This window comes from Oncorhynchus mykiss, chromosome 21, assembly GCF_057628025.1.
Source record: "Oncorhynchus mykiss isolate SJ-2025 chromosome 21, ASM5762802v1, whole genome shotgun sequence".
Lineage (NCBI taxonomy): Eukaryota > Metazoa > Chordata > Actinopteri > Salmoniformes > Salmonidae > Oncorhynchus > Oncorhynchus mykiss.
This window is the reverse complement of record NC_143042.1, coordinates 49,533,345-49,545,413: the sequence shown is the minus strand read 5'-3', so window position 1 is coordinate 49,545,413 and position 12,069 is coordinate 49,533,345. Positions and strand designations below refer to the sequence as shown.

Below are 12,069 nucleotides of genomic sequence, written 5' to 3'. Positions count from 1 at the left end.
ACCACTCTGCGGTGCCTGTAATCATCTGACGGACACCACTCTGCGGTGCCTGTAATCATCTGACGGACACCACTCTGCGGTGCCTGTAATCATCTGACGGACACCACTCTGCGGTGCCTGTAATCATCTGACGGACACCACTCTGCGGTGCCTGTAATCATCTGACGGACACCACTCTGCGGTGCCTATAATCATCTGACGGACACCACTCTGCGGTGCCTGTAATCAAATGACGGACACCACTCTGCAGTGCCTGTAATCAAATGACGGACACCACTCTGCGGTGCCTGTAATCATCTGAAGGACACCACTCTGCGGTGCCTGTAGTCATCTGAAGGACACCACTCTGCGGTGCCTGTAGTCATCTGACGGACACCACTCTGCGGTGCCTGTAATCATCTGACGGACACCACTCTGCGGTGCCTGTAGTCATCTGACGGACACCACTCTGCGGTGCCTATAGTCATCTGACGGACACCACTCTGCGGTGCCTGTAGTCATCTGAAGGACACCACTCTGCGGTGCCTATAGTCATCTGAAGGACACCACTGCAGTGCCTATAGTCATCTGAAGGACACCACTCTGCGGTGCCTGTAATCATCTGACGGACACCACTCTGCGGTGCCTATAATCATCTGAAGGACACCACTCTGCGGTGCCTGTAATCATCTGACAGACACCACTCTGCGGTGCCTGTAATCATCTGACGGACACCACTCTGCGGTGCCTATAGTCATCTGATGGACACCACTCTGCGGTGCCTATAGTCATCTGATGGACACCACTCTGCGGTGCCTATAATCATCTGACGGACACCACTCTGCGGTGCCTATAATCATCTGATGCTACAGTGATCTCCACTGATATTTCTACATGGCACTGGACACGCACACGCACACACACACCTGACTGATTACAGGGGAACACACTCGCTCAGCTCAGAACACGGTCATGTCATGCTCACAGGGTGTCATTGGACACCGCTGATACTGATTGTGACCTTCCTGTTGTGAGGCTGACATCAAACTAAGGTGGAAAAGCGATGCGGTATTAAGGTGACCCCTAGACACTGGCCTGAGGACAGTTTTGCACTTCCCTGCCTAATGATCACTATTTGGATATGTGGTGGCTAGGCTCATCCTGGATCTGTGCCTAAGTAACAACTTCTAGAAGGGGGGGGAAAAAAAAGCTTGTCATATTGGCGAAGCTATTTTGTAGTTTGTTTTTCTCGTTGGTCCGTTGTGTTAGTAGCTAGTACCTTGTGTTGCCAGAGCAGGGGAAATGAAAGTTCCAGATTTCACCCTAAAGATGAGACTTTTGAGGAAGTGCGTGGGTTAAGACTCACGCCAGTGTGTTGTTGCCACTTCACAAATATGGCTGCTGCCCTGTGGATGACTGGAAGTAAACTACCCTATTTGTTGTTGGATCAGAGTTGACTGGCGGAGATGGCCTCAGAGCTAACCAAGAAAGAACGAAAGAAAGAGAGAGAAAAAAAGAGTGAGCTGCAGCATCTAGAGTAGAAAACACCCTCTGTTTTTTTTACACCTCACAAGCACTGGTTGATTGTAGAGCTGGGAATTGCCAGGGACCTTATGATACGATATTATCGCACAACTTAGTTGCAGATACGATATATACTGAGATTCTCACGATACTATATGTATTGAGATTTGATACTGTGACTTTATTACAATTCGATTTTCCAAACATATTGCTCATCGTATGTCTGCTGAACAAGAACCAATAAAAAAATAAATAATAAAAAATAATAATAATTTTATTTAATTTAAAAATAATTTAAAAAGATGGAGAATGAAGAAAAAAAAATACAGGTTTCGATGGAGGTTCCGCAAACTAGCGCAAAAAATAATATTGCAATATATTGTCAAAAATAATATTCAATTTTTTTCCCCCATCACTAGTTGATAGTTAAAGTAGGATTAGAGTGTCACAGGACTGTTCTCCACAAAAACAATGGGATATTCCAAAAGCAGATCTTTGTCTAAAACCCAATGAATGCATTTCAATCCTGGGTACAAATGATTGGTCCTATAGTAAGACTGTTGTCCCATGTTCCAAAACCTTCTTGGTTCACAAGTTCATACTGACAGTCCTGGAGGACGACTGCTGGTTAAGATGTGGTTGTTGTCGTGGTGTGTGTGTGAAGACAGCACCATTAATCTATTACACCCCTGGAGGGGCCAGGCTGCACAAGGCCAAGTTCAACCAGCATTCACACATCATATTTACACACACACACACACACACACACACAAAAATATGGTGCTGGCCATTTGACCGGCAACATTTTTAATTAGCTGTGGGACAATAGATCCCAAATTCATACAACCAGTAGGAATACATCAAATTAAAATTCCGCTAAAACTATTATTATTTCTTCACATGATAAGCGCAGCAATGCACACAAGGCAGTAGGCTACATTAGAATGTTCCTTCCATAATGCAATTGGCGGGAAAACAGCATTGTCCAGAAGGGAAAAGCGGTTTCATACGACCGATGTAATTTAGACATTTTGATCATCTAATAGGATACTATTATAACGTAAGGTAAGACACGCCTCATAATATGGTATTAAAACGTTCAGGTTTCAAACAATTTAGTATACGTTTTAAAATGCGCTCCTGCTTTCTGACAGATTTTTATCTCCAAGGCTTTGTATCTGTACGCTGTACATGTGTGATAAATAACTAATATTACTGTACACTAGTGCCAATTTAATTCCACTAAATTATTCTAATTAACCTATAGACCAACACCATGACCAGTCGCAAAGTATTCAGACACATGGACTTTATCCACATTTTGTTACGTTGCAGCCGACAGGTAGCCTAGTGGTTAGAGCGTTGGACTAGTGACCGAAAGGTTGCAAGATCGAATCCCCGAGGTGACAAGGTAAAAAACAAAAAAATCAGTCGTTCTGCAAGGCAGTTAACCCACTGTTCCTAGACCAGTTAACCCACTGTTCCTAGACCAGTTAACCCACTGTTCCTAGACCAGTTAACCCACTGTTCCTAGACCAGTTAACCCACTGTTCCTAGACCAGTTAACCCACTGTTCCTAGACCAGTTAACCCACTGTTCCTAGACCAGTTAACCCACTGTTCCTAGACCAGTTAACCCACTGTTCCTAGACCAGTTAACCCACTGTTCCTAGACCAGTTAACCCACTGTTCCTAGGCCGTCATTTAAAATAAGAATTTGTTCTTAACTGACTTGCCTAGATAAATAAAGGTTAAATAAAAGAATACAATATTTCATATGAATGGCCTAAATGGATCAACTTTCACTTAAATAAAAAAAATTCATCTAAAATTAAATCAACCCATAATATTAGCACATTTTGTTAAAAAAAATTCAGAGCCTTTACTCTATTTGGTTGAAGCACCTTTGGCAGTGAGTCTTCCTGCGTGTGACGCTTCAAGTTTGCCACACCTGTATTTGGGGAGTTTCTCCAATTTTTCTCTGCAGATCTTCTCAAGCTCTGTCAGGTTGGATGGGGAGCGTCACTGCACAGCTGTTTTCAGGTCACTCCGGGCTCTGGCTGGGCCACTCAAGGACATTCAGAGACTTGTCCCGAAGCCACTCCTGCGTTGTCTTGGCTGCGTGCTTGGGGTTGTTGTCCTGTTGGAAGAGGAACATTCGCCCCAGTCTGAGGTCCTGAGGGCTCTGGAGCAGTTTTCCATCAAGGATCTCTCTGTACTTCGCTCCGTTTCGCTTTTCCCTTGATCCTGTCTATGTCTATGAACAACTGAGAGACAAACTGAACAAGTTCCACAGACAAGTGACTAACAGAAATTGAATAATGTGTCCCTGAACAAAGGGGGGATCCAAATCAAAAGTAACAGTCAGTATCTGGTGTGGCCACCAGCTGCATTAAGTACTGCAGTGCATTTCCTCCTCATGGACTGCACCAGATTTGCCAGTTCCTGCTGTGAGATGTTACCCCACTCTTCCACCAAGGCACCTGCAAGTTCCCAGACATTTCTGGGGGGGAATGGCCCTGGCCCTCACCCTCCGATCCAACAGATCCCAGACGTGCTCAATTGGATTGAGATCCCGGCTCATTGCTGGCCATGGCAGAACACGGACATTCCTGTCCTGCAGGAAATCACGCACAAAACGAGCAGTATGGCTGGTGGCATTGTCATGCTGAAGGGTCATGTCAGGTAGAGCCTGCAGGAAGGGTACCACATGAGGGAGGAGGATGTCTTCCCTGTAACGCACTGCGTTGAGATTGCCTGCAATGACAACAAGCTCAGTCCGATGATTTTGTGACACACCGCCCCAGACCATGACGGGCTCCAGAGTACAGGTCTCGGTGAAACGCTCATTCCTTCGACGATAAATGCAAATCCGACCATCACCACTGGTGAGACAAAACCGCGACTCGTCAGTGAAGAGCACTTTTTGCAAGTCCTGTCTGGTCCAGCGACGGTGGGTTTGTGCCCATAGGCGACGTTGTTGCTGGTGATGTCTGGTGAGGACCTTCAAGCCCTCAGTCCAGCCTCTCTCAGCCTATTGCGGACAGTCTGAGCACTGATGGAGGGATTGTCCGTTCCTGGTGTAACTCGGGAAGATGTTGTTGCCATCCTGTACCTGTCCCGCAGGTGTGATGTTCGGATGTACAGATGCTGTGCAGGTGTTGTTACACGTGGTCTGCCACTGCGAGGACGATGTCTTAGGCGTCTCACAGCACGGACATTGCAATTTATTGCCCTGGCGACATCTGCAGTCCTCATGCTTCCTTGCAGCATGCCTAAGGCACATTCACGCAGGTGAGCAGGGACACTGGGCATCTTTATTTTGGTGTTTTTCAGAGTCAGTAGAAAGGCCTCTTTAGTGTCCTAAGTTTTCATAACTGTGATCTTAATTGCCTACCATTTAAGATGTTAGTGTCTGAACGACTGAACTGAGGTGGTGGGTGATAATCTTAGGACCTGGACCCAAGTCATCTGATTTGAAAGTGGCATTTCATCACCACACGCACAGCCGCCACGCACAGCCGACACGCACAGCCGACACGCACAGCCGACACGCACAGCCGACACGCACAGCCGACACGCACAGCCGACACGCACAGCCGACACGCACAGCCGACACGCACAGCCGACACGCACAGCCGACACGCACAGCACACTACAACAGCCATGCAACAAAACACACGCAACAAGAGATAACCAGAACACACAAAACACAAACAAAAGAGACATGCAAGGAGATGCGCGGTACGCAACCACACAAGAGATGCTACAGCACATCACAACGAAAACTGAATAGGAAAATGCCGGACAGATCAGTACTACACAAGTCAATATTGGACAGAAAAACTAAACATGCATTGAAAACATGTTGGTAGAGCATAATGCTTGCAACGCCAAGGTTGTCGGTTTGATTCTCACGGGGGACCAGAACGAAAATGTATGCACTCGCTAACATTACTTACAGTTAGTCGCTCTGAATAACAGCGTCTGCTAAATGACTAAAATGTAAACGTAAAATGATGTTCAAACAAGCCAAGAGTCACATGGACACACCAAGCAAAGGGGACAAGCTAAATGACAACAGAAAGCTACAGGCTAGCGGCATACAACAGAAAGCTACAGGCTAGCGGCATACAACAGAAAGCTACAGGCATACAACAGAAAGCTACAGGCTAGCGGTATACAACAGAAAGCTACAGGCTAGCGGTATACAACAGAAAGCTACAGACTAGCGGTATACAACAGAAAGCTACAGACTAGCGGTATACAACAGAAAGCTACAGACTAGCGGTATTCAACAGAAAGCTACAGACTAGCGGTATACAACAGAAAGCTACAGACTAGCGGTATTCAACAGAAAGCTACAGACTAGCGGTATACAACAGAAAGCTACAGGCTAGCGGTATACAACAGAAAGCTACAGACTAGCGGTATACAACAGAAAGCTACAGGCTAGCGGTATACAACAGAAAGCTACAGGCTAGCGGTATACAACAGAAAGCTACAGACTAGCGGTATACAACAGAAAGCTACAGACTAGCGGTATACAACAGAAAGCTACAGACTAGCGGTATACAACAGAAAGCTACAGGCATACAACAGAAAGCTACAGACTAGCGGTATACAACAGAAAGCTACAGGCATACAACAGAAAGCTACAGGCATACAACAGAAAGCTACAGGCTAGTGGTATACAACAGAAAGCTACAGGCTAGCGGTATACAACAGAAAGCTACAGACTAGCGGTATACAACAGAAAGCTACAGACTAGTGGTATCCAACAGAAAGCTACAGACTAGCGGTATAGCTTTGTGTGCCACTGGCAGAGAGATTGACAGACAGACAGATAGACAGAGACAAAGGGCAAAGTGGGGGTCAGTAATGATGCGTCTGCGTGTGTGGAGTTAAGCCTGGCTACAGATAAGGCAGAGCAGAGTGGAATCTGTCCAGTGTATCTGTCACAGTGTCTAGCGACACCAGTATAGTGGATTCATCCAGACCCCCCCCACCAGCGTCGTACGGGGTTGGCCATCATTGTAAATAAAAATTTGTTCATAAACTGACTTGCCCTAGTTAAATAAAGGTTAAATTAAAAAAAAATAAAAACAGCAGCTGGCTAGGACAGGGAGGGGCACACACACACACACACACACACACACACAGGATCAATTGCGGGAACACACACCAAGTCAAAAGGTACACACACACACACTGGATCAAATGCGGGCACACACACGCAAACACACACAAAGTCAAAAAAGGTACACACACACAGGAAACACAAAGAGTCCTCGAGTCCCTTTGGATCACAAAGGGGACATGACACGCGTACTCAACCCAGGACCCGTGGGTTAAATGAAAACATCAACAGACAGTCACGTCAGTCAGCATGTCATTAAGGCACAATGGGCTGAGAATTGACTGTCAGAGGAAACTGAAACCCCCCCCCCCCCCATGTCAACTTAATTTGTGACGTCAGGCACATTCTAGTTCATTAAAATCACATGACAATAAATACGGCCTACATTCATATAGCCTACAGGTGAGTGTAAACTTGAGTCAGATCTCACAGCATATTTTATAGATTTTCATTTTCAGATTGAGTCTCAAGTGTCTCTGAAGTTTCCCCTGCAACAAAGCCAGGCAGCATTTCAAGCAGTCTACAGTGTGTTTTGTATCAGCTGAACAGTGGAACAGCCTGGCTGACAGTGGGGCCCTGAAGGACCCGAGACTTAGCAGCCCCTGGAGGATCCTGGCTTTTAGCTGCCCCCGTCACTGCCAAACTAAAATCAACAGGGCCACGCTATGGGGTAACCGCAACACAGACACAGCCGCACACACACACACACAGCCGCACACACACACACAGCCGCACACAGCCGCACACACACACAGCCGCACACACACACACACACACACACAGCCGCACACACACACACACACACACACACACAGCCGCACACACACACACACACACACAGCCGCACACACACACACAGCCGCACACACACACACACAGCCGCACACACACACACACAGCCACACACACACACACAGCCGCACACACACACACACACACAGCCGCACACACACACACAGCCGCACACACACACACACAGCCGCACACACACACACACAGCCACACACACACACACAGCCGCACACACACACAGCCGCACACAGCCGCACACACACACACACACACACACAGCCGCACACACACACACACACACACACACACAGCCGCACACACACACACACACACAGCCGCACACACACACACAGCCGCACACACACACACACAGCCGCACACACACACACACAGCCACACACACACACACACAGCCACACACACACACACAGCCGCACACACACACACAGCCGCACACACACACACACACACAGCCGCACACACACACACACACACAGCCGCGCACACACACACACACACACACAGCCACGCACACACACACAGCCGCACACACACACAGCCGCACACACACACAGCCGCACACACACACACACAGCCGCACACACACACACACACACAGCCGCACGCACACACACAGCCGCACACACACACACAGCCGCACACACACACACAGCCGCACACACACACACAGCCGCACACACACACACAGCCGCACACACACACACAGCCGCACACACACACACACACACAGCCGCACACACACACACAGCCGCACACACACACACACAGCCGCACACACACACACAGCCGCACACACACACACACACACACACACAGCCGCACACACACACACACACACACACACACAGCCGCACACACACACACACACACACACACAGCCGCACACACACACACACACACACACACACACACACACACAGACAGACACCTTTCATAGACAACATCTCTAAACTCACCACAGTGTCTTTCTCCCAATCGTCGGTAACAAGTGTTCGGTGAACGCAGAGGGGGAGAGATCAAGAGGGGGAGAGGCCAGGGCCCCCTCCAAAACAACGTGTGTTCCAGAGAATGCTCAACCGCTCATTTTCCCCTTGGAGCGGCTTGCATACGTACACACAGAGAGATATCAGATTTGGTTGGGGATTGTGTTAGATATTAGATTTTGTTGTGGAATTTTTAAATATTACCTGTTAGATATTGCTGCATTGTCGGATCTAGAAGCAAAATAATTTTGCTACACTCACAATAACATCTGCTAACCACGTGTCTGTGACCAATAAAATCTGATTTGATTTGACAGGCACACACACAAATATCCTCCTCTCTCTCTCTCCAGGCTGACTTACCAAATGACCAACAGACCTAACACTGCTGAGACCAGTCTCCTGGCCTCATCTCACCCCTAATCATAACAAGCCCTGTTGAACTGTCTGTGAATAAAACAAGCATACTGAAATGCGTGTGTGTGTGTGTGTGTGCTCACCTTGTTAGGCGCTGTGGTTGAGGGCGCTCCCCAAACTTCCTGCAGAGAAAGAGACCAAAACTTGAGTACGCAGCTAAACACACACACACACACACACACACACCAGGTAGGAGATGAGAAAGCACACCTGGTTACAGACACAGAGAGAGACAGAGGCGGCTGCAGCAGCATGAGACCATGTGACACAGTGGCCAAACACAGACAGGTGGCGAGGACGGAAGCCTTAACACAGAGAGAGAGAGAGAGAGGGAGAGATGAGAGAGAGATGAGGGAGAGATGAGGGAGAAGGGAGAGAGGAGAGATGAGGGAGGAGAGAGAGAAGGGAGAGATGAGGGAGAAGAGAGAGAGAGAGCAGGGAGAAATGATGGAGGAGAGAGAGAGAGAGAGTAGAGATGAAAGAGAGAGAGAGAGGGAGAGAAGGGAGAGACGAGGGAGAAGAGAGAGAGAAAGGAGAGAGAGAGAGAGAAAGGAGAGAGAGAGAGAAAGGAGAGAGAGAGAGAAAGGAGAGATGAGGGAGGAGAGAGAGAGAGGGAGAAAGGAGAGAGAGAGAGAAAGTAGAGAAAGGAGAGAGAGAGAGAAAGGAGAGAGAGAGAGAGAAGAGAGAGAGAGAGAGAGAAAGGAGAGAGAGAGAGGAGAGAGAGAGAGAAAGGAGAGAGAGAAAGGAGAGAGAGAGAGAGAGAGAAAGGAGAGAGAGAGAGAGAGGGAAAGGAGAGAGAGAGGAAGAGAAAGGAGAGAGAGAGAAAGAGAAAGGAGAGAGAAAGAGAAGAGAGAGAAAGAGAAAGGAGAGAAAGAGAAAGGAGAGAGAGAGAAAGGAGAGAGAGAGAAAGGAGAGAGAGAGAAAAGGAGAGAGAGAAAGGAGAGAGAGAGAGAAAAGGAGAGATGAGGGAGAAAAGGAGAGATGAGGGAGAAAAGGAGAGATGAGGGAGAAGAGAGAGAAAAGGAGAGATGAGGGAGAAGAGAGAGAAAAGGAGAGATGAGGGAGAAGAGAGAGGGGGAAGAGAAAGAAATAGAGGGGGAGAGAGCGAGTGAAAGGTCGCCGTAGGCAGACAGGCTATGTACACACTGCCCACAAAATGAGGTGGAAACTGAGATGCAATTCCTAACTTCCTGCCAAATGTATGACCATATTAGAGACATATTGCCCTCAGATTATACAGATCCAAAGTATTCGAAAACGAATCCAATTTTGATAAACTCCCATATCTACTGGGTGAAATACCACAAGGTGCCATCACAGCAGCAACATTTGTGACCTGTTGCCACAAGAAAAGGGCAACCGGTGTAGAAGAAACACCACTAACTACTTGCACATTGTTACAACACTGTATATAGACATAATGACATTTGAAATGGCTTTATTCTTTGGTGGTGTAATGGTTACTGTTAAACAATAAAAATGATTTCACTTTTGTTTATTATCTATTTCACTTGCTTTGGCAATGTAAACATATGTTTTTCCATGCCAATAAAGCCCCTTAAATTGAATTGAAATTGAATTGAGAGAGAGAGAGAGAGAGAGAGAGAAATGTTAAACCAGGTGATCTCACCTTAGACTTTGAAACCCGAGCCGCAAAACATTTCACATAAGTCATCTGTGAAAACAACCTTTAACACGTGATGTCACAGCTATAGTCATACCAGAAAAGAGACCCGTTTATTTTACAACAATGACATCATAGGAACACATCACAGTCATTCCTATCCTACCAACACAACTTTTTCTTCTCAAGCTATTTCTTTTAACACAACACTGCCGGGCATCACAGGGGGAAATGTATCACAACACTGCCAGGTATCACAGGGGGAAATGTATCACAACACTGCCAGGTATCACAACACTGCCCAGGTATCACAGGGGGAAATGTATCACAACACTGCCAGGTATCACAGGGGGAAATGTATCACAACACTGCCAGGTATCACAGGGGGAAATGTATCACAACACTGCCTGGTATCACAGGGGGAAATGTATCACAACACTGCCAGGTATCACAACACTGCCCAGGTATCACAACACTGCCCAGGTATCACAGGGGGAAATGTATCAACACTGCCCAGGCATCACAGGGGGAAATGTATCACAATACTGCCCGGGCATCTCAGGGGGAAATGTATCACAACACTGCCAGGTATCACAGGGGGAAATGTATCACAACACTGCCAGGTATCACAACACTGCCCAGGTATCACAACACTGTCCAGGTATCACAGGGGGAAATGAATCAACACTGCCCAGGTATCACAGGGGGGTAATGTATCACAACACTGTCAGGTATCACAGGGGGGAAATGTATCACAACACTGCCAGGGCTTCACAGGGGGAAATGTATCACAACACTGCCCAGGTATCACAGGGGGAAACTTGACGTATTAGCAGTCTGAACCTGGAACCCAAGGATAATTCCTCCCCCCTTCATCCATCCATCTACAGTATCTTCTGTATACGGTAAGGCCCTGCTCTGGGACTGCTCTTATAGCATCCTGTAAGGCCCTGCTCTAGGACTGCTCTTAGCATCCTGTAAGGCCCTGCTCTGGGACTGCTCTTAGCATCCTGTAAGGCCCTGCTCTGGGACTGCTCTTAGCATCCTGTAAGGCCCTGCTCTGGGACTGCTCTTAGCATCCTGTAAGGCCCTGCTCTGGGACTGCTCTTAGCATCCTGTAAGGCCCTGCTCTGGGACTGCTCTTAGCATCCTGTAAGGCCCTGCTCTGGGACTGCTCTTAGCATCCTGTAAGGCCCTGCTCTGGGACTGCTCTTAGCATCCTGTAAGGCCCTGCTCTGGGACTGCTCTTTGCATCCTGTATGGCCCTGCTCTGGGATTGCTCTTAGCATCCTGTAAGGCCCTGCTCTGGGACTGCTCTTAGCATCCTGTAAGGCCCTGCTCTGGGACTGCTCTTAGCATCCTGATTGGCTGAGCCTTGGATACAGCCAGTATTGCTCCAAATGCGCATCACTCGTTGGCATACAGTCAGTAGTCACCCAAAGCCACCCCACCCAAACTTTTCTCATCGGATCTACACAAATCACATAGGTCACCTATTTTGGATACAGAATGGCGAATTTCGCCAAAAGGTGACTAGTTTGCATCCCTGTGTCCTTCTCTCCCTTATCCCCCCAGTCCTGGGAGAGGGGT

At 47.7% G+C, this 12,069-nt stretch overlaps 1 protein-coding gene across 3 annotated transcripts in view; it reads right to left on the bottom strand.

Moving 5' to 3' along the window:
* Positions 1 to 12,069, bottom strand: part of rbpjb (recombination signal binding protein for immunoglobulin kappa J region b) — a 107,006-nt gene that overhangs the window by 34,408 nt on the left and 60,529 nt on the right. The window contains exons 2-3 of one of the 3 annotated variants that reach the window (XM_090214888.1): positions 8,939 to 8,977; positions 8,412 to 8,555 (exon numbers count right to left, since the gene is read on the bottom strand). Coding sequence is in view for 1 of the 3 variants with exons in the window: in XM_036958256.2 (XP_036814151.1) it covers positions 8,939 to 8,977 (39 nt within the window). In the remaining 2 variants the exon portion in view is untranslated. Of the gene's footprint in view, positions 1 to 1,345; positions 1,458 to 8,411; positions 8,556 to 8,938; positions 8,978 to 12,069 lie in introns of all 3 variants that reach the window. The other 2 variants (XM_090214889.1, XM_036958256.2) reach the window with 2 other exon arrangements.